Below are 22,605 nucleotides of genomic sequence, written 5' to 3'. Positions count from 1 at the left end.
ATCTGCAGTTCTCGTTCGGTGTACTTTATGATGACAATTTCTCATGGCCAGAGTGGAGGCCTCTCCCCTCCTTTCCATGGCAGCCATCCCCTCCCCACCCCCCATCAAGGCAGAGCATGGGTTCAGAGTTAGGCTGCCTGGGTCCAGGTCCTGGCTCTGCTGCTGCTGCCTCCGGCTTGGATAGTGTTCTTACCCTCTCAGTTCTTGGGTTCCTTGCTGTAAATGGGGCAACACAGCTGCAGTGGGGATCCAATGAGACAGTGTAGGTGCAGCCCAGTGCATACCTGGCACGCCTCAAAGGCTCCCTTATCCGGATCCAAGAACCATGACACTAAACACACCTGGAGAAGGAAAGACACAGGAAGTGGAAGTGTTAGATCTTTGCCGAGGCTGGTGACATCCCAGGCCATCCCTGTTTGGTCCTCCAGGCCACTTACACTCTGGAAATGTCTGCATTTCAGTCCCAAACCATCTTATTCAGATGTCCTGTCCTCATCCTACCATGCACCTGCTCTTGGGACTGGCGTGACTGGCGTGGCTGTCCCACGCAGTGCAGTGCCTGCTGGCTCCTCTATGGCTGACAGCATCTGCAGGGCCTGCCCTCTGAGTGGCTGTGGGATTTCACACAACTTCAAACAAGAGGACTTTTTAGTCTTGGGGAAGGGACTTGGCCAGCACAGATGAAGGGCTAATTCTCAAAGCAGCCTGGAGTATCTGAGGTAAAACCAGGGTGCACAGCGTCCTAGAAGCAGTTAATGATCAGGAGAGCCACATGCTTTCTCCCCAGCCACACCCTCTCAGGCCTTGGAGGCTGTACCCCTGTGGGCCACCGTGCTCCTTTCCCGGGCAAAAGGATAAGTGGCCATCTGCCACCAGGTTAGGTGCATAACCCATGCCCCTGTGTGCAAGGCGTAGCTGGATTGTATGTAGGGGTTGGTCTGGACCCCACACAATGTGTGGCCTCACTGGTGTTGTGCCAAGGAGACTTCTCTCATTGGTGAAAAGAGGTTCCAGGTGATAAGACCTGGCAGGGGCTCCAGTGCAAGGTGAGGAGGGAGCAAGGGCAGCAGACACAGAGCCAGGGCTGAGGTGAGGGAAAGAGGAGAGAAAGACACGGGGAATTCTACTGACCCAGGTAAAGCAGGCCCTGGAAAGGCAGGTCCCAGGAAGGCAGGCCCCAGGTGAGGTGGGTCCCAGGTGAGGCAGGCCCCAGGTGAGGCAAGTCCTGGGAGGGCAGGCCCCAGGTGAGGCAGGTCCTGGGAGGGCATGTCCCAGGTGAGGCAGGCCCCGGGAGAGCATGTCCCAGGTGAGGCAGGCCCCGGGAGGGCATGTCCCAGGTGAGGCAGGCCCCAGGAGGGCATGTCCCAGGTGAGGCAAGCCCCGGGAGGGCATGTCCCAGGTGAGGCAGGTCCTGGGAGGGCAGGTCCCAGGAGGGCAGGCAGGGCACCACAGGCTGAGGATGTCCCAGTGGCCCCCTCCTCTGCCTGACCAAGCAGCTCCCTGTCCCAGATCCCACATTGCTATCAGACAGCGTGAGGAGATTCCTTTCACTTCAGTGTGTATCTTGTGCCGTAAAGAAAAGATGGTGATGACAGTTCGGACACTGCAGGCCAACCTGGGCCATGCCGGGTTTGGGACGGAACAGGAGTGCTGCTCTGGGCTCTCCCTGCCTGTCACAGCCTCTCCTGTTCCAATACTGTGTGAAGACCCGAACTTCTCCAACATACCCTGAGGTGCCTACAGCTGGTGAAAGGTCTGGGATGCTGCGGTCTGCGGCATTCTCCCACGGGTGCCAGGAAGATCTCCTCGGACCTCGCAAATCCGGTGGTGATGGCCCTTTTCACAGTGTGGCTCCTCCACTGTCTGGGCAGCAGCACAGCCTTTGGCTGAGCTTTGACTCACAGTCCCGCCTGGGAGGGGAGGCGGCAGGTGCATGGTGGACACAATGGCACCTTTCCCACAGGTTGTCACAGGATTTAATGAGATACTGTGTGGAAAGTGCCTCAGACCCCTGCCTGCCCCACTGGGCGGGCTCTGCTGGCCATTCTGTCCCCTTCCCATGTGGCCTTATGCTCTGTCTTTATGGTGGCAGATCCTTCTCCCAGAAAGTTCTTGAGCTAACCTGGCGCAAACTCTTCCTGAGTCTGTTACCCACAGAATCCTCCTCAACAGCTGGACAGTTCTCAACTGTCACCCTCAGAGAGCAGCAAAGACACCTGTTACTTTGGGTCCACTCAGCCTCAGCCCTGTGAAGGGCCTGGACCTTCTGAGTGCAGCAGCGGCCACCACCTTGCTGACACCTTCCCTCTGGTTTCTGTACTCTTTCTTCAAAGACCCAAGGCACCCATTCCCTCCCCAGTTCCAAACGCAGGGTGCTGAGGGGCAGGGCTGGGCTTCTGTGGGCTCCTAGAAGACTATGCCCACCCTTTCCCTCACCTGGAGGATATAGCCTGCATCTCAGCTAGGACTGCTGGGCCTGGCCCTTCTCAGCGGGCAGGGGGGAGGTCTGTGGCCCTGCCAGGCTGGGTCCTGTCTGCCATGTGGAGCTGGGGAGGACAGTCTCTGGGCGAGCGCAGCTGTCTGGTTACAGTTCTGGGTGGGGAGGCAGTGCTCTTCTAGGACCCCCACCTTTCTCCCTCTCCAGGCGCGGCGTGCTGCACCTCCATGAGAGCCGCGGCATCGGCGACCTGGGCCCTCCCCGCTGGCAGCTCACATCCTGCCTGGTGCTGGTCATCGTCCTGCTCTACTTCAGCCTGTGGAAGGGAGTGAAGACTTCAGGGAAGGTGAGGCTAAGCCTAGCCAAATGGGAAGTGGACACATGGCCATTGGGAGGGGAGTGGACACATGGCCATTGCGGGGGGAGTGGACATAGGCCATGGGGGGAGTGGACACATGGCCATGGGGGGAGTGGACACATGGCCATGGGGGGAGTGGACACATGGCCATGGGGGGGAGTGGACACATGGCCATGGGGGGAGTGGACACATGGCCATGGGGGGAGTGGACACAGGCTATGAGGGGAGTGGACACATGGCCATGGGGGGAGTGGACACATGGCCGTGGGGGGAGTGGACACATGGCCATGGGGGGAGTGGACACAGGCCATGGGGGGAGTGGAAACATGGCCATGGGGGGAGTGGACACAGGCCATGGGGGGAGTGGACACATGGCCATGGGGGGAGTGGACACATGGCCATGAGGGGGGAGTAGACATAGGCCATGGGGGAGTGGACACAGGCCATTGGGGGGAGTGGACACATGGCCACGCAGGGGGGGAGTGAACACAGGCCATGGGGGGAGTGGACACAGGCCATGGGGGGAGTGGACACAGGCCATGGGGGGAGTGAACAGGGGGCTGTCATGAGGTTTATGGTGGGAGGGCAGGCCATGGCAGGTTGGACTATGGACAGATGGTTGTGAAGTGGAGGGGTGGCTGTGGGGGGTTGGGGAGTAGTCAGGGGGTCTATGTTTGAGTTGAGGCGTCAGCGCAAGACTGTGGTTGAGAAATGGCATCAAGGGGAAAGCACAGCAGAGTGTTTCAGCATTAAGACAAGCGCAGCATAAATTGGTTTTTGCTGATGACAATACTTTGGCTATTATCCGGGCACCCAAAGCAATTTGACCCAATTTTCATCAGCTGTGATGATACATGTAGTGAAGGGCCAACACATGGGAATCTTTTGATACTGAAGGTGACTTTCCTCCCTCTGGAGCCCAGAACCCATCTTGTACACGTAATCCAGGTGCACATTTGCACAATCAAGTGAAATTTGCTCACATCTCACTCATCAGAAATCCAGCCACTCCTGCTGTGACAGACCAAACACAGAGCAGGAATGCTTCCTTGCCAAATTGTTTGTCCTCTTTTAATCCCTGGGAAAGATACACAGAGTAGAAGTCATGATGGCCTCACCCAGTGAGCATTTGCTGAGCTGACATCCTGTAAATGTTTGGGATGTTGGGCTTCCCAATCAGAGGCCACCGCTCTCCTAGCACCAACCACCAGGGTGACGTTGTGCCCACTCCCTGCCAGCAGGTGGCCTGTGCAGCCTGGTGACGCTGTCCTCTCCCCAGGTCGTGTGGATCACGGCCACCATGCCATACGTGGTCCTTTTCGCCTTGCTCCTGCGAGGAATCACTCTCCCCGGAGCCATGGACGGCATCAGGGCATACCTGAGCGTTGACTTCCGTCGGCTCTGTGAGGCGTCCGTGAGTATGCCCACCGCTCGCGACCCTGCAGTCCATGTGGACTGGCAGGCACAGTGTCAGGGGGTCCCCATGTTTTGGGGCAGGAGATCCCAAAGGCAGCATCTGGGTGGGAATTTCTCACTCACCCTATAAATCCAGCAGGTGCTAGCTGCCCTGCTGTGTGTGAGGTTCTGCAGGGCAATGTGCAAACCTGATCCCACCATAGAGTTCACCGTCTTGTTGAGAAGGGGTGGGGGGGCGGGAATGGACAGAAGTGAGTGGGTGCAAATTCAGGTGGACTAGATGGGCAATTCAGGAGAGCTCAATGGACCAGAAGAAGGCAGTTAGGGGGAAAGGCAATAGGATGAAGGCTCCTGCCTATTGGTCTCTTCCCCATGTCCCATCCCATGTCCTGGAGGAATGCTCTTGGGTTCCCGGATAAGCACCGATGGCGCTGTCCAGTCTGTGCCAGAGAGCTCTACCACTCGCCTGGAATGCAGCCTGAGCTCCAGCTCCCTGTCCATGGGCCCAGCAAGGCTGAGATATCACAGGAGCCAGGGCGCCTCCTCAGGAAGCCAGACCTCAATGGTGAACACTCCGGGTGCCCCCAGCACAAGAGCATGATCTAAAACACTAACTCTGGAGTCAGGCTGCATGTTTCTTCGGCAAAGGAAGAAGTACTGGAGGCAGCCTCCTGGAAAGCAGAGGCTTGGCTGGGCCATGGGAGAGGGGTCTCCGGAGAAAGAGAGAGAAGTGGGGGGGCATTGCAGGGAAACAGCTCAGAAATGATGGTGACCGCTGGCTGCTGGGTGTAGGGGTAGGCAGCTTTCCAAAGGGAATGGGTGCAAATTCAGGTGGACTAGATGGGCAGATGGTGGGACTCCAGCAGCCACCGGGGGAGTAACTAGGTGTGGAGAGGCATGTGGACAGGAGGGGAAGGTCCAGGCTGGGGGTTGGGGCCCCTTTGGAAGGGGCTGCCTTATGCTTCTAGGTGGCAATGAGAGGCAGGTGTGGGGCTCACTAGGGACTCAGGAAGGAGCAGCCCTGAGGCAGAAATGGGAAGAATGGGGGGGCGGGGGTTCAGCTCCAAGGAAGCCACAGAAGGGGAAGTAGCTGCAGGAGCCATGGAAGGAAGATGAGGTGAGGTGAAGGGAGAGGGAGCTGGAGGACTGGAGAGAGAGGAAATGCAGCAGAGGCCCAGACACAGCTCCAGGCAACATGCACGAGGAAGCAAAACAGATGCCAGCATTGATTCATAATAAATTAACTGAGGTCGTGTGGGCAAATGCAAAGAATGCACAAAGACGTGGTCCCTTTTCATCACGCTCCTTCAGGCCAGTGACACGGGAAGGTTTATTCCTTGAGACGCCTATGACTCTGATCATGTTGATGCCAGGTGCTTTTTGATAATGACGTTGAGTTTAAATTCCACCCTGTTCCATGGAACTGGAGGCATCTCAGCAGGAGACGCCTGCAGGGAGGACAGGGAGCTGAGGCCTCGGTCTTTGCACAATTGCCTTGTGACAGCTGGCCCTCACTTCTGCAATTATCTCTAACAGCCGCTCATTCCCCTCTGGCTGCAGGTTTGGATCGATGCTGCCACCCAGATATGCTTCTCACTGGGCATTGGGTTTGGGGTGCTAATCGCCTTCTCCAGTTACAATAAATTCACCAACAACTGCTACAGGTAGGTTCTGAGCTCCTGTCCCATTTCCTCCCATAAGATGGTGTGCAAAAATCAATGTGCATCACTGATATGGGGGTGGGGGTATCACACCTAGTTGTAAGGAGGGGGAAATAAGCTCTGTGTGCAAAACCTCTGAGCCAAATGGCTTTTTAAGTGAAAACTGAAATGGGAAAGCTACAGGCAAAATGTTGGTCCTTGCTTTAAGGAAGGTATTGAAACACATGAAGATGTGCATCACATCCCTGCAAGGAAGCCTCCTAAATCCCAGGAGCAGCAGTTCCCCCCGAGGCCCCACCCCTGCCACCTCCTCTCCCCCTGCCTCCCTCCTCCTCCCAAAGCCCAGGTCAGGCTCCTCCTTCAGATACCCCCACCGTGAAGCACCTGGGAGCCTGGGTCCCACAGGGTATCCCAGGCCCTATGCAGAGGCACCCAGATGACACAGCATCAGGACAGGAAGGAAAGTGGCTGCACTCTGTGCCCACAGCCTGGTGACATCTTGGCCATGCCGCCTGGCCCAGAATGACCTGACTTAGCTGTTGCCACATGTTGGACCCAAAATCCTTCTAAAAACAGAAACAGAATTTACCTGGGACCTGCTTTCTTTGGCCTTTACAGGCTCGTGTTTAAATATATTTTTATTGATTTCAGAGAGGGAAGGAGAGGGAGAGAGAGAAAGAAACATCAATGATGAGAGGGAATCATTGATTAGCTGCCACCTGCATGCACCCCACTGGGGACTGAGCATGCAACCCAGGCATGTGCCCTTGACCGGAATCGAACCTGGGACCCTTCAGTCCACAAGCCAATGCTCTATCCTATCCACTGAGCCAAACTGGCTAGGACTACAGGCTCGTGTTTATATTCTTTCATATCCTGAGGATAAAAAGTGGTAAAAATACAAAGACAGCTAGCGTGCACAGCAAAATGACCAGACAGACTGCTGCCAGACTCCCACAGAGGGTGAACTCCGGACGGCTGTTTCCAACACAGCCCTGCCTGAGCCCACCTGTGCCCACAGGCCGGGGCACTCCATGATGTCCTTTCATTTGGCTCCCAGGAGGGCTGATCCCACCCCTGTCCCCCCCTCTAGCCCTCAGAGTGGAGTCTCCAGACCAGCAGCACCAGTTCCCCCAGAAGCAGCAGGAAAATACGACATCTAGGGCCCACCAATCCCACCCTGTCCGAATCTGCATTTGAACAAGGTCCCTGATGCCTGACAGCCCCTCACCATGGGTGGGGACCCCCATGGCCATCCATTTGTCCATCCAGAGCCCCCAGGTTGCTAGTGCAGACCATCTCACCTTCAACACTGAGTCATGTATCCCAGGAGCCTTGCCATCCCAGCCAAACATGATGGTTGCTCACCATAAGGACATGCCCAGAGCCCAGAACCTGCAGCTGAGAGGTCCCGTCCCAACGGGCAGCACAGCCAGAGGACAGGCTCTGCAGCTGCAGGAGGGACTGGCCGTGCTTGGCAGGAAACAGATGTAGTAAACTGAGAATAATGACTGGAAATTGCAGCTGCTCCAGCGCTGGCCTGGGTGTCTTGTTCTCACAGAGACGCCATCATCACCACCTCGGTCAACTCCCTGACGAGCTTCTCCTCGGGATTCGTGGTCTTCTCCTTCCTGGGGTACATGGCCCAGAAGCACAGTGTGCCCATCGGGGACGTGGCCAAGGATGGTGAGTCCCCCAAGGGCAGGCTGGGGCCCCCACACCTCTGCCTGCTCCAGGCCAGTTCTCAAAAGGTGTTTTCTTGCAAAATGAGGGGGAGACACAGGTCTTGGTACTAGAATAGTTGCTGATCTGAAGAATTGTACATGTTCATGTGCTGGACAGATTGCAAGACAAGTAACTGGAAGCAGGACAAACCCTGTCCCCGCATCCTCCCACTCCCACCCTTTGCGGGACAGTGTGACAGTGGCCCCTCAGCCACATGCTCCTCACAGAGGCCACTTGGGCTGCAGGATGAGGGTCTGGTTCCCTTGTCAGTCTGGATCCCCCGACTTTGTTTACCCCCTGAGGGGAGATGAGCGGGGTTGGGAGCACTGAGCAGTCACAAGCAACAAGGCTTTTGGACTTCCACGCATGATCAGCTGAAAAAAAGTTGGGTTGTTTTTGACATGAGCAGCTAATCTTTTCCAAAGCTTTTCCCTCCAAACACCGGTGGCCATGACGTGTTCACATGGGATGTGGACAGTATTTGGAGGAAACCTGGACTCTCCAGCACACGGTGTCTGTGCCCTGGGAGTTGGCAGGTGGAGGGTGCGGGTGCGGGCACAGACCACACAGGATCGGGCTCGGCCCCAGCAGGGAGGGCGCCAGGCAGGGGAAGCTGGGAGGCTGGGCACAGATAAGGGTCCTGAGAGGGGACTCTGATTGCTGCAGCTCCCTGACTCATCTTCCTGGGTCAGGAATCATTCAGGGAGGGACCCACCCCACCTGTGCCCTCAGCTCTCAGCCAGCAGCCTCATCATCCCATCTATTTCCCGAGAGTTGAGCATTAAGAACCCACTTTGAAAGTAGAAAACAGACCCAAAAGGACCCCTCTGGAATGGCAGAGAAAGCAGGGGGCTGGGATGAATCCTTCGCATGGTCTCAAGTCCATCTTCTTCCCTCTTGGAAAAAAAATTAATAAAGGTGGGAGAATGGGAACATAACGCAAATAAGTACAGACCGTGAAATTTACTCACCTGCATGTATGCATTTTCACTGGTCTTTTTTGCCCTTTATTATGATAAATAGGAATAACTTGCAAAGACCTCTATTAACCCTTGAAGGTAAAGCTGGATGTTTTCTATGCATTTGCATGACAAGCAAAGTAAATGTCATTTATGGCTCTAATTCTCAGGAAAACAGGGTGAAATGTTAACTCGGATACAGAAATGAAAGGTGAGGGTGTTGACATTAATTCAATAGAGCTGATGAATATCTCTCTGGGTTCCTGGCTTTATGGCATTTAGACTTTACAGCCTCTCAAAGAATTAAACCCTGGCCTTCCATTTCAGTCATCAGAGAGCCCAGCCTGACCCCAGGGCCATAGAGCCTCTGGAAGGTTGGCCGTGGTCTCTGGCCTTTGTCCCATCCTCTAGAAAGACCATAAGTGCCCCATATAAGCACCCCATATAAGCACCCTGTTTCTAGCGGGTGCCAGCAGGTCTGCTGAGGACTGGGAGAAACAGAAGAGCTATAAGGCACCTCCAAAGCAGACTCTCAGTGGACAGTGCTCGTCAGCTAAGTATGTGTGTCTTCTAATTGACCATGAAAATTTCTGTGGAAATATTTACCACTTTCCTGTAGGAATATATTTTACCTTAAGGTCACTGAAAGCTAAACTGCAACTCATCTTAGGTGAGTCCCGCTGTCCCCGTCCCCTCTCTGGCCAGGCTCACAGCCTTCACCTCCACCTGGATCTCACCTGTTGGGGATGAGGAGCAGGTGTGGCTGCCCACAGCGCCTGTCCTGACCCAGCAATACCAGTTCCAGAAAGTTGTAAAAGGGACTGATCTGAGGAGCACTGGCGTGTGCCCAGGAGCACTCCTGTTCCCAGCAACACACCAGACAGCACTCATGAATGTGGTCTGCGCATCTAGCCTGTGGTTTTACAGATCACCCTTAGAGTACTTCAGGGCACAGAAAATATTTACAACATATTGTTCACGAGCCATAGTGAGTGCAAGTGTGTGAGCAACCTGCTCAGGAAGAACAAACCAGAGGGTCCTCAAATGCTCAGGGACACAGGCAGGACCCCAAAGGTCCTCCCTCCCCCCCCCACCCCCGAGCCCTCACAGCCATGGACAGGAGAGATCTGGAGCAGAGCTGTGGCCCCTGGGGATGGGACAGGTGAATTGGTCTAGTTCTGCTCCTGTGTTTCCATTATCTAGAGTCCAGAGCCAGGTGTCTGCGAAATTCACAGGAGGGAGGACAGGAGAGGCTGTGATGGGAAAGATTTCATGCTACTGAATCTGGAGGCACTTGTGGGGGCTGAGTTGGCCTCTTGAGGGTGGGGAAGAGGGTGTAAAAGTGAAGTGATACTCGGTGGCAACCTGAGGTTCTGCTTTCAGGGCCAGGGCTAATTTTCATCATCTACCCCGAGGCGCTGGCCACGCTTCCGCTGTCCTCCGCCTGGGCTGTGGTTTTCTTCATCATGCTGCTCACCCTGGGGATCGACAGCGCCGTGAGTGACATCAGCGTTTCCCGTGCCTGGGTCCCGCCCACAACAGCCAGGCTCCTCTGCAGCCACAGACACTCCCTGGGGTCCCCTAAAGTTTGTGTTCACACAGAGTACCACATGGGTGGCAGGGAGGGAGCCCATGATTACTTGACATCCTTCCTGGGATGGAGTGTTCGGACCAACTCACCCCTTCTTTTTTCATTTGGGGTGCCAGCTGCGCCCTCTGCCTGAGCCATCATGGGCCCTAAATACACACGAAGCAAGAGGACTGTGCAGGAAAACAGGGTGATGTGACCACACTGAGTCAAGGCAGGTTCCTCATGACGCATCACTTTCCCAACCCCTCAGCCCTAGGAGGGGTGGCTGCATTTGCAGGAGGGGTGGCTGCACCTGCAGGATAGGGCAACAGGAGTCTCTAGCCGCAGCCTAGGCCTTGCCCATTGAGGGTCTCATGTGAGGCCCTTTGTGTGTGTGTGTACGGGGCATACTAGGGGGTGGCCCTGGGCCTCCTGGACTTCCTCAGCCTTCCTCCCCATTGCCTGCTCCTGACCAACAGCTGAGACCTCAAGGTCCTTGTGACTGGCCTTGTTCCCCTGAGCTTCCTGGAAAGTGCAGAGTCCCTCCCCATGAGAACGCTGGTCACACTCCGTAGCCCTCCACCTCCTCTCCTGCCAGCCTGGTCACCAGCCCTCAGGGTGAACCACGGCCTTGGACGGCAGGTCTGGTGGGGATGCAGTCCTGACAGCACTTCCTGGGGGAGGTGGTCTCGATAGAGTGGGGCTAGAGGGACCCCAAGCAGTCAGGGCCCCCTGGGCACCACTGAGCCAGGACACACACTCAGAGTCAGGAAGGCTTCATATGTTAGTCACGTAGCACTTCTCCCCACCCCACCCCCAGGACTTCACAGTGGCTGGGAAAGTCGTCACCAGTGGATGGAGCATCCACCCCCAGTCCTCTCTCTCCAACAACCATGTCACAAGAGAAGCCCTCATGAAGGCTGTCTTGTCTTTAGGGCATGCTGCACCCTGGACACCATGCAGTTCCCACTCCATGTCCATTTTCTGGGTGAACATCCACTGAATCACATGTAAATCGCACCCGGGTGTGGTCCCGAGTGCCCCCCAGCACGTCCCCTGCTCTGTGTTGGCTGCAGATGGGCGGGATGGAGTCAGTGATCACCGGGCTCATTGATGAGTTCCAGCTGCTGCACAGGCACCGGGAGCTCTTCACCCTCTTCATCGTCCTGGTCACCTTCCTCCTCTCCCTCTTCTGCGTCACCAATGTACGTACAGGCTCAGTTCACCTGACCATGTCTCATTAGCACGCAGCACTGGGCAGCAAAAGGCTGGTGCTGCCAGGCCAGACAGAGCACAGCTCTTCTAAGGCTGCATCCCCCCAAAACAACCCTTGATTTATAATCATACTTGGGTAGCTGTGGTCACACTCGGGTAGCCATGGTCACATGGAGTAGCCGTGGTCACTCTTTAGTAGCAGTGGTCACTCACAGGTAGCCACGAGCACATTCAGGCTAGCAGTGGTCACACTTGGATAGCCGTGGTCACATGGAGTAGCCATGGCACCTGTGGAACTTGGTCTAGAGTTACTTCAGTACCTGGACAGCTCCCTGGGAGGTGCCCTTGGCTCAGCCACCCACCTGTGGATTTATGGGGCTGGAGGGAGGCTAGTCCATGGGGCACCCAGGTCACCTCCTCTCCCAGTAGGGGCTCTACCAAGATTGGCATTTGGTTGCTTTCATTTCTCATGCCACCAGGAGCCCTCAGAAAGGAAAGGAGAGTTCGCCTTTTTCCTTTTTTTCTTCTTTGTAATGGATGTGTCCCTAAGAAGTTGCATGTGAATTGAATTTTAGTGGCTCAAATCAGACTTTATAGGAAGTAGTAAAACAGAATATGTCTATAAATTGAACCCACAGGCCAGGTTTATGTTTTAAGAAAAGCATTTTCACCTTAGCCCATTTGGCCCAGTGGATAGAGTGTCAGCCTGCAGACGGAAGGGTCCCAGGTTCCATTCCGGTTAAGGGCACATGCCTGGGTTGCAGGCTTGATCCCCAATAGCGGGTGTGTGGGAGGCAGCCAATCAATGATTCTCTCTCATCATTGATGTTTCTATCTCTCTCTCCCTCTCTCTTCCTCTCTGAAATCAATAAAAATATGTTTAAAAAAAGAAAGAAAGAAAAGCACTTTTGTGGTCAAGGCCTGCCACACCGGGACACTGGAGTTCAGTGGGCACTCCCTTCTCTTTCAGGGTGGCATCTATGTCTTCACCCTGCTGGACCACTTTGCAGCCGGCACATCCATCCTCTTTGGGGTGCTCATCGAGGCCATTGGGGTGGCCTGGTTCTACGGTAAGGACAAAACCTTTCCTAGGGGCTGGTATGCTTCGGCAGGCATGAGACCTGGCCACGGTGCTGCTGCTTTGTGGCTGTGCCGCTGCCTTCCTAGTGAAGCTGGCTTGAAAAGGGAAGAACATTACCTCTAGGACGCTTATTGTGGTGACCACAGCATCACAGAGATGAGAGGTTTGGCAGCATCATTCTCTTGGATCAATGAAGACAGCCTGGGTGGCACCCCAACACCCTCAGCAAACCTGGCTCGGCCGTGCCAGAGCCTGGGGCACATTCAGGGCAGGAGAAATTCTTTTAAGATCTCCTGGAGAAAATACTGGTCATCTAGAAATACTTTCCTTAAAAAAATGGTGATTATATACATACAATGGAATACTTTTCATCCTTTAAAAAAAGGAAATCCTGACACACGCTACAACACGGATGAACCTTGAGGACATTATGCTGAGATAAACCATCCCAAAAGGAAAAATCCTCTGCGAGTTCACTCCTAGGAGGTTCCTAGTATTGTCAAGCTCATAGAGATAGGGGTGAGGGGGCGCGGGGAGCGGATTATTCTTTAATGAGTTCAGAGTCTCAGTTTGGGAAAATAGAGAAATCCTAGAAATCAATGGAGATGATGGCTGCATGAATGTACTTAATGCCACAGAACTTAAAAATGGTAAATTCTTTGTTATATATATTTTGTCACAATTCTTTTTTTTTAATATATTTTTATTGATTTCAGAGAGGAAGGGAGAGGGAGAGAGAGATAGAAACATCAATGATGAGAGAGAATGATTGATTGGTTGCCTCCTGCATGCCCCCTACTGTGGATCAAGCCCACAACCCAGGCATGTGCCCTTGACCAGAATCGAACTCGGGACCCTTCAGTCTGCAGGCCATTGCTCTGTCCATTGAGCCAAACCAGCTAGGGCTTGCCACAATTCTTGAAGTGAAAAAATAATGATTGCAGTGGGGAGGCAAGGACAGCTGGGGAAGGTGGGGCAAAACAGCTATGGGACGTCAGGAGGACCCCTGAGGTGAGCAGAGGGTAGAGAGGGTCAGGCAGAGTGACTGGTACCCCACCGGTCTTCCTCATCAGGACTGAGGAGCAAACATCACCCATTATCACCATGGGGAACATGTGTGGGGACCCGCCATCAGCAAGACCACCAGGCGGTCTGGAGTGGGGCTGGTCCCTACAGGAGGCAGTCTGGGCTTGAGGTTCCCTGGGGCGGCCCTGGGGGTCAGCAAGGACCAAGGTCTTTGCCTGGCTTTCAGGGAAAGTGCTGTCCTGACCTCCCTGCTTGGCTCCCCAGGTGTGCGGCAGTTTAGTGATGACATCAAGCAGATGACCGGACAGCAGCCCAGCCTCTACTGGCGGCTGTGCTGGAAGTTCGTCAGCCCCTGCTTCCTCCTGGTAAGGGGCTGAAGGCCATGCGCGTCCCTGCTCTGCCCCAGCTCTCACGTCTACCCCAGGGTCAGTGATGGCCGCAAGCAGCTTTCACCTGGACAAGTGAATATTCTTGAAGCTGGGGGACGGGGGGGTCCCATGCTGCCTGGAGACCAGGGTCTCTGGATGGAGTTAGCGGTCACGCAGGACTCCAGAAGGGCAGGCTGGTCCCTGAAATCCTCTCTAGCCTCCTGAAGGCATGGCTCACCCCCCACTAAGCCCACTGAGAAACCTCACATGGGATCCAGGGTGATCTCCTCCATAAAGGCCCTTGTGTGTCCTGCATTCAGCCATACCTCTGTGTTGGAGGGGAGGCCTGAGATGAGTGTGGTTATTGACGTTTTGCCTTGAGGACCAAAAAAGAATTTAAACCTTCTGGGGCAACAAGTACTCAGTCCAGAGGACAGAGTGATGTGGATTCTGTCACCGCTCTGACCTCAGGGGTCTCCCCAGGCACAGGCACCACTCACGATCCAGCAGCTGCCTGGCTTTTATTGTCTGGGCCAAAACCGCATATACCTGTTTTATTAAAACATAGCTGTGCCATTCACTTACAGCAGGGGTGGGGAACGCCCAGCCTGCGGGCCATAGAAGTCCTGCAAAATCATTTGGTCTGGCCTTGCCAAAGCATTAGGGGTCAGTTTATTAAACATACTAAGCTAATGTTTAAGTTGATAATTTTGTATGGCCCATGAATGATGTTAGAAATACCCAAATGGCCCTTGGCAGAAAAGAGGTTCTGCCCTCTTCACAGGCTGCCCGTGGCTGTTTCCTCGCTGCAGCAGCGCTAAGTGGTTGTGACTGAGACCCGATGGCTTTCAACACCTAAACTACCCCGGCAGGTCTGGTCAGGTGACTCCAGATGGCCGTTCAAGGCCAAGTCCTGGGGTGATGGAGAGTCAGGGAACTGTGCACAGAGACCAGCACCCCCTGACCCCTGGCTCTCCCCAGCCAGCCCAGTGGGCACCTCAGACAGGCCTGGGAAAGACAGGAAGCTTAGGCTGACCCCATCATGGGCCAGCCCAGAGGCTAGTGAGAGAAAGAGGGAGGAGTCAGGGTGCGGCACCGGATATGACGATGCTGCTCCCGAACCTTTGTAAGCTGCTTGCCACCCCCACCTGGCAGCCAGAGGCCTGTCTCCAATATGCCCATCTCCCCGCACTCCAGAGGGCGGAGGCTGTGAGTGTGTGAACTCTAGACAGGTGAGGTGTTATTGTGCTGTTCTATACACTCAGGTCCCCTGATGGGACAAGGTGTGAGGTTGTCAAAGGACAGCAGAGGGAATACCCACTGTCAAACGCAGAACTGAGAGGATGTGCACCTCAGGAACACCATCCTGTGGCAGCAGCTAGGGACTCGGAGCAGCGAGCGAAGCAGGCCACTGCCTGGGTTCCTTGGTCTGCAGGGACAGGGCCCCTAGAGCTGTGGTAGCTGGAAGACCCCAGGCCCCGACACGCTGGCTCCATTCCACCTCTGTACCCCCGCTTGCTGGCCGAGTGCAGCTGCATGACCTCTGCCCTTGGTTTCAGTTTGTGGTCGTGGTCAGCATCGTGACCTTCAGGCCCCCGCACTATGGAGACTACGTCTTCCCCGAGTGGGCCAATGCACTGGGCTGGGCCATCGCAGCGTCCTCCATGTCCATGGTGCCCATCTACGCGGCCTACAAGTTCTGCAGCTTGCCCGGGTCCCTGCGGGAGGTGCGTATGTGAGCAGGGCCCCTTACCCATCCCAGTCACCTGATCATGAGGCCACCAACTACATCAAATGGACTTTTACCTCCCGCCAGCCAAACTCTGAACATAGACCACATAAAATCTCAGTACCTGAGACAGGTGAGGCTGTGGGAGGGTCCTCTGAGGCTGCGACACTGGAGAGGAAACCTGGCCACAGAGAGTCAGAGGTGGCAGCTGCTGAGAGATGGGCTCTGGAGGACCAGCAAGGAGCACAGCCACGCTGTCCAGCCCTGGGGCATGGGCCACTGGGGCAGGAGGTGGGAGGAAGACCAGCTTCCTGGAGCTGAATGCGACAGAAAGCAGGCTCCTCTTGCGTGGCATGTGAGCTTCAGGTGCCCTGGGGCCGGACTTGGGCCAGTGGGGGTGCGTGTTGTTCAACTCCCCTCGGAGCCCTCCGGGAGCTGATGTGGAGACAAAACTTCTCCAGCATCTGCCTCTTTAACTTGTGCTGGACTCTGCTCCAGGGCCTAAGGGGACCCGGATGTCAGCTCCTGTACCTGACCACCACATGCCAACCAGGGAGTCTAGTCGCCTTACTGAGTGTGTGCCGGCACCCACTGTCTCTCCATTTCTCCTAGAAAGTGGCCCATGCCATCACCCCTGAGAAAGAGCGCGAGCTGGTGGACAGCGGGGAGGTGCGCCAGTTCACGGTGAGTGAGTGCTGCTGTCCCCACTGTCTCCTCGGCTGGATGCGGACAGATCTGGAGAGCAAGCCTATCCTTGAACCACAGCCCTCAGAAAGCTGGGAGGCTCGTTTACTCATTCAGTGAATGTTCCCTGCCACTACCTTCTGAGAACCCCTAACCTGAGGAGGGCGGGCAGCAGACAAAGTGTATCAGGTGCAGACAGCACAGGGAGAAAGAGAAAGCAGAAAGGGGCGGAACCTGACTTGAGGCCCACCAAGACATGGCATCTGAGCAGACATCTGTGTGAAGGGAAGGGCCTGCATTTGCTGGGAGGGGGGAGGGGGGAGGGGGGAGGGCAAATTGTAGGATCAGCAAAGGACCCACCTGCCTCAAGGGGAACTAGCGAGGGAGAAAAACTCGAAGCAGCCCAGGCCACCTTGCTGGTCATCTGCAGGAGGTGAGAGGCTCCAGAAGATCTGGCGCCAAGATCTGATGGAGCCCAGATGTGATGACATGGACAGGCTCCCTCGGGCTGCTATATTGAGGTGGGGCTGCAAGGATACTGGGGGAGATAAAGGGAGGCATTGGTGGGAGAGAGTAGCGGGTCATATCAGGCCTTGTGGCAGAATTTATTCTTTCTCCTCACCTTCCAACTGGGAGCCATCTGAGCATGCATGAGCTTCCATAGGTGTTTACCATATGCTATGGAGCAGCTGTGGAAATGGCCCTAATGTTGTTGAGAGACAGAGTAAAACATGTGATACATTTTAACTCCCACATCCTAAGAGGTAAGTTGTCATTCTCTCTTCCAAGAGAGACTAAGCAACACCCCACAGTAACATAGCTGGTCAGTGGGAGGTGACCTGGCAGGCACTCCCTCTTCTACTACCTTGTGAGAAGGCCCCAGATCAGGTGAGGGCTGAGTCAGGGCACTAATGACAGCTATAGTGCTGGATGGCCAATCCTTCCAGGACGTGGATGCCACATTGATTCAAAAACCATCAAAGGGGCATGATTTTAGGCAGGGGACGGCGAGGTAGTCTATTAAGACAGAGAACTTCCTCTTACACAGTTTGAAGGACAGATGACTTGGTGCAGGCTGCTATGCTTGCTTCGTTTTCTATCTCATTAATTTCGCCTCCTGTCTTTATTATTTCTTTATTCTTTGGGTTTACTCTGTTATACTTTTGTCAACATCTTAATTTAGACCTTGGATCACTAATTTTCAACCTTTCAGTTTTCTGATATAAGCCTTCAAGGCTATGAATTTTCCTCAAAATACCCTGTTGGCTGCATTCCACAACTTTTAACAGTATTTTCCTCATCATTCAGTTCTAAGCTTATTTTAATATATAATGTGATTTCTTCAAGTCTGCTTTTATATTACCGCCTGTTTCAGTTACTATCTTTCAGCATTTTAAAGACATTAATTCTCCTTTGCTGTCTCTGTTGTCACACTGAAAAACTTGCAGTCCTATAGGGCATGGTTGCCATGTGCTATGGACCCTTTCCTGTTTCCTTTGCTTTTGGTGTTGCAGTTTCCCGGTAGTGTGCCTTTCTCTTTTTCTTTTCTAAAATTTATCTTTATTGCTGAGAGTATGACAAATGTCCCCCTTCTTTCCCCCATTGACGCCCTCTCGGGATATCTTGTGTGACCAGGATGTGTGTGTCCATGTTTTTTGTCAGTTCTGGGAATTTTGCAGCTAGGCTTAAATCTTGCCTCTTGCCTTTCTGTTTCCCTTTGGGGCTCTGATGTGTGAGACTCACCTGGGCATTATGCTTTGAATCTTTGGGGTTTGCTTTTTTTTTCCATGTGTGTAGTTACAGCAACTCTCTTTTTGCTTCTTATACCCACAGTTCATTGAGCCTCTTGGAATTCTGCATTTATAGTTTTCAGAAAATTTGGGAAATTTTGGCTATCATTTCTTCAGCATTTTTTCTGCCCCCACCTCTTCCAAGGGCTCCAATTATATGTATTAGGCCACTTTAATTTTCTTTTTTCTCTGTTTTATTTCATATGCTTTCTGTTGTATTTTACTTCACTATTTGTTTCCTCTGCAATATCTAATGTGCTGATAATCCAGCAATTTATCATCTCACACATTGTAGTTTTCTTCTCTAGAAGTTCAGTTTGGGTCACAGCTTTCCTGTCTCTGCTGAACTCTTTGAGCATATAGAGTGCAATTATAATCACAGGTTTAATGTCCTTCTCTGCTGATTTGAACATTTATGTCAGTTTCTGTTGGTTGGCTTTTCTCATTAGGTGTGAATTTTGCTGCTTCTTTGCATGTCTAGTGATGTTTGATTCCATTCCAAATATTGTGAATTTTACCTTGCTAGGTGCTGGGTATTGTTGCATCCCTTTAAACGTTCTTGAGCTTTGTTCTGGGACATTGTCAAGTTACTTGGGGACAGTGTGATCTTTGGGAGACTTGCCTTTTAGGATTTGTTAGGTGGGAGCAGAGCAGCATTCAGGGTAGGAAATAGCAGTGTAGGGCTATTTCCCACTACTGAAGCGAGTCCTTCATGAGTACTGTTCCCAGCGTCCCCACACCTGGGATTTTCCAGTTGTGCTGGCGGAGCAGGCACGGTTCCCATCCAGGGTGCATTTCAGAGGCTGTTCCCTCTAATCCTGTTGGGTGGCTCTTTCCCAGACCTCCTGTACACAGAGTCTTCAGCTGAACCCTCAGGGGGACTCTGTGGCCTCTCAGGGGAACCCATGGCTCCCTGTGCAGGTCTCTCCTCTAGGGCATTTTGTTCTGAAAACTCCAGCTGCCGTGGTGTCCCCAGCACCAGGGGATTCACTGGCTGCACTAGGGTCCCCACTGCAACCTATAGATTTCTCCAGGCGGGCAGTCTGAGAGCCCCCATGCTTGTTTCTCTCAGTATCATTGTCCCTTGTCATCTGGGTCCCGTGTCTTGACAAGCATTATTATGTATATTTTATTCATTTTGGACAACATCAGATAGTAGAGTAAATTCAGTCCCTATTATTCCCTCTTGACCAGAACTACCCTTGTGTGTGGCTGTGGCCCACTCCCTCCACCGGCTATATGACATTCACTGTGTAAACCTGGCACAACAGGGCCCCCACCCTCCACCTCGTGGCTCTCTGACTGTACCCCACTTCACTGACAGCTACACTTCACTTCATCCCTGGACGCTGCATTTGGTCCGCCCGTTTCTTGTGAAATACGCCATCATTGTAAGTGGCAGATGTCACTTTTAAAACGTCTTACACAGCTGCCCCGTGATCTGACAGTGGCAGCCTCTCTGGTCTGTGGGGTCTGAAGTTTCTGACCCCACTCAGGGTGGGCTGCAGCCATGTTCCTGGTCTCCTTGTTCACGAGCTCATGGCTTGATCTTAATCTACTGGAGTTTTAAGATGCCCCCTGAGCACACCTTCCTCCAGAGAAGGTCGCCTCCTGCTGCTGCCATGGCCAGGACAGAGGGTTGTGGCTCGGCCCTGGGTCCCAGGCATGGCCTCCCTTGCCCACCAGTTCCCTTCTCAGAGTGTCCGGGCTCTGCCAGCACTGGCCTCACCTGTCGGTCGCTGTCGGCTCCCTGGCGTCCCCACCCCATGTGGGTGATGAAAGAGCCCTACAGGAGGACCAGTGGCAGATTGAGCATCTCCCTGTCCCTGCTGTGGCTGCATCAGAAAGAAGCCCTGCATGCTCTTGTTTTGGAAATGTTTAAAAAGCGTAGTTCTTGCCATTTAGTGTGATCGAATGGCTTGTGCTCAAAAAATAGGCTGAACTCCCAGCTGCATAATAGGCGATGACATTTGCAGGAAGACTAAATAGCTGTCCTGTCGATCTCATCCGGCCCGAGTGGTAACGAGGCCTGCTCCTGCACCTGTTGGGGTCATAGAACTGCAGGGCAAGCCTTTCTGGGATGGACCAGAGGCCCCAGGATAGTGGCTGTTGGGGTCTGGGGGCACCCCAGGTGACACACATGATGGCGGGGATGCCATCTGAGACCAGCCCCAGGTTTGCTGGTGTGCAGTGTTTGTCTGGCCAGCAACTGACCCAGCCCCCATGAGGTCCCCGGCTGTATCGTCACCATCCTCTGCTGAGACCCCTCACAGCTACCAGTCGGTCATAGGCTTCTCAATTCACTTCTAAATAAGCCCATTTTCTTCGCAGCTGCGCCACTGGCTCATGGTGTAGAGGGGAGTGGAGAAGGGAGGCCCTGGGCAGCCGTCCCTGTGGGAGAGACGCAAACCAAGACGGAAAAGCTGAGCTTGGACAGAAAGGAGGGCTGCTCCACTATTTAACTTCTGCTTCACTGGAAACACGGGAGCTTTATCTTCTGACTGTTTACACCCTTATGCCACGAGGAGAGGGCCTGCGTCCGTCCTGTGTCGCTGTGTAACTCCGTAGATCTGTGCCCAGTCCTGCAGGTAGAAAACATTGTGTTCTATTCATGTAACATGTTCCCCACCCTCAGCCGCCACCCAGAGAACAGGTCTCGCTCATCTGTGTGCCAAAAAGAAATGCAGTAATTATAGGTGCACTCTGTGAGAGCCCAGTGCTCACAGCAACTCCCTCGGTCATTTATTTTGTTCATATTAAAAAACAAAGACCATATTTTGCCTAATTGTGCAGAAGGTGAAATGGAAGAAGTGCAAAAGTTGATCAAGTGGGGAGGGGGAGGTGCTCATATCTCCACGTTACACACTCGGTCTGTTCAGAGCCACTGAGGGCCAGGGTCCCGTGTATGATGGGAAAGCTACTTATGTCCTTGTAGCTGAGAAAAACAAATCCTGTGGAATCTGTATGGCCGCCACCACTTCCGTCTGATGTGAGCCCTGGTCAGCTCATGCTCATCTTGCTGTGGATCCCCAGCTCTGGGCCCCGACCATGCAGAGCCCCGGAGGCAGGCAGCCTGGGACCCTGCCAGGATTTTATTTCTCTCTGGCACACATCACATCAATAACAACACTTTTTAAGTTAGGGAATGGCTTTTTGAAATCATATTTACCTGTGAATCAAAACTAATTCTCAGATGTAGGATGGGTCTCTGAAAATCTGTTTGCTGATGTCCAGTTGTTGTTTACGAGAGTATTAACAAAACCAAGTGAGGATTGTTGGCCAAGGACTGCTCTCCGGGCACCTGGCGTCTGTCTGGAGGAAAAGCAGCCATCGGCCATCAGGATGCACGGGGCTGCTGACCATAAGCTCTGGCACAACTCTGTGCCCCGTGGAGAAGTCCCACTGCATGTGCTGGCCTTGCAGGGCCTTCTCAGCACCCCCTACCGTGGACGCTGGCCCCAGGGGGTATGGAACTTGCCTCTAGGGTGGGGAGGGAGGGCGGTAGGGGGATAGACTATCAGCTGGAGGCTGTCTGCAGTGTGGCCAAGAGGAATCAGGTCTGCCCTCTCCTCCTTTTGGGGAGCATCGAGAGCTCCATGTAGAACACCGGTGTTGTCAGTGTCTGTCTGTGTCCATACTCAGCATCACCAACAATAAAAAATGTATGCGGGAAAGACAACCCCGGCTGTGTGGCCACATTTTTGCTCCACCCCATTGTTTTATGGGCTGGCTGCCTTCGGCTCACAGCTTCACTCCCTCCTGAGTTCTTCACCTGGCACCTCCCAGACCAGAGGGAGCACAGCCTTGGCCCTAAAGGTCTGCTGGGCTTAACCTGGACCCCACCCAAGGCCCAGGCCTGTAGGTTCCCTGGTGCCCGCTGGCTCGGGCCAACCTCACACTGTCCTCCTGCCTCTAGAGTCCTCATCCAGCCCATCAGCTCCCCTGCAGGCTCCTGCGTGGCCAGACTTCAGCCCTGCGGTCTGACCACTGCCCCTGCTGGGCCAAATGCCCCTTCCAGGGACATGTACCAGGGTCTCAAGTGGCTCTCTGTCCTTGGTGTCTGAAGGCTTTTCATCCACTCTATGGCCAAAGGAGTCCTTCTAGATACCAGTCAGCTCAGGTCACAGCCTAGAGGAGAGCTCTGTGGCTTATCATTATACTTGAAATACTCCAAATTCTGTGATCTGAGTGGTCAGGCAGCCAGTCGCTCCCTCCAGGCTATGGGACACTGGTCACTCCTGCCAGACCCTCCAGCCCTGCTCCCAGCCAGGGTATCCGGCAGACACACCCACCCCTGCACGGTCATTCTTGCTCCAGTTCCCCAAAGAATATCCTCACTTCTTTTGGGTCTCACTTTCCCAGGGACCAGGGGACCACACAGAGTCTGCCCATTGGGCTCCACCCATCTGGCCACATCTGGGCCATGCCTCAACTGTCCAGCGCTTCCTGCTGCTGCTGCTTTCCTGGGGGTACTGCCTGCTCCTTGGCTATGACCCAGCCCTCCCCCTCCTGGCTCCACAGGTGTCTTCACCTCTGTCAGCCATCACAACACACCCTGGGCGGGACACAGGACCTGTCCCAAGGGG

The 22,605-nt window shown here is 54.0% G+C and overlaps 1 protein-coding gene across 3 annotated transcripts in view; it reads left to right on the top strand.

The window, feature by feature from the left end:
* The window catches only part of SLC6A3 (solute carrier family 6 member 3), a 31,102-nt gene extending 9,412 nt beyond the window's left edge, over positions 1 to 21,690 (top strand). The window contains exons 5-15 of one of the 3 annotated variants that reach the window (XM_080678136.1): positions 2,645 to 2,783; positions 4,075 to 4,209; positions 5,772 to 5,875; positions 7,434 to 7,558; positions 9,940 to 10,052; positions 11,203 to 11,331; positions 12,312 to 12,411; positions 13,713 to 13,813; positions 15,376 to 15,543; positions 16,158 to 16,229; positions 20,351 to 21,690. In XM_080678136.1, the coding sequence (XP_080534262.1) occupies positions 2,645 to 2,783; positions 4,075 to 4,209; positions 5,772 to 5,875; positions 7,434 to 7,558; positions 9,940 to 10,052; positions 11,203 to 11,331; positions 12,312 to 12,411; positions 13,713 to 13,813; positions 15,376 to 15,543; positions 16,158 to 16,229; positions 20,351 to 20,374 (1,210 nt within the window). In that variant the 3' untranslated portion in view covers positions 20,375 to 21,690. The remainder of the gene's footprint in view (positions 1 to 2,644; positions 2,784 to 4,074; positions 4,210 to 5,771; positions 5,876 to 7,433; positions 7,559 to 9,939; positions 10,053 to 11,202; positions 11,332 to 12,311; positions 12,412 to 13,712; positions 13,814 to 15,375; positions 15,544 to 16,157; positions 16,230 to 20,350) is intronic. The other 2 variants (XM_080678135.1, XM_080678137.1) reach the window with 2 other exon arrangements.
* Positions 21,691 to 22,605: the final 915 nt, after the last annotated feature.

Source organism: Plecotus auritus (genome assembly GCF_963455305.1).
Source record: "Plecotus auritus genome assembly, chromosome: 7".
NCBI classification, from domain to species: domain Eukaryota; kingdom Metazoa; phylum Chordata; class Mammalia; order Chiroptera; family Vespertilionidae; genus Plecotus; species Plecotus auritus.
Note: the sequence above shows the minus strand (reverse complement) of the source record. Positions and strands in the feature narration are given on the sequence as shown.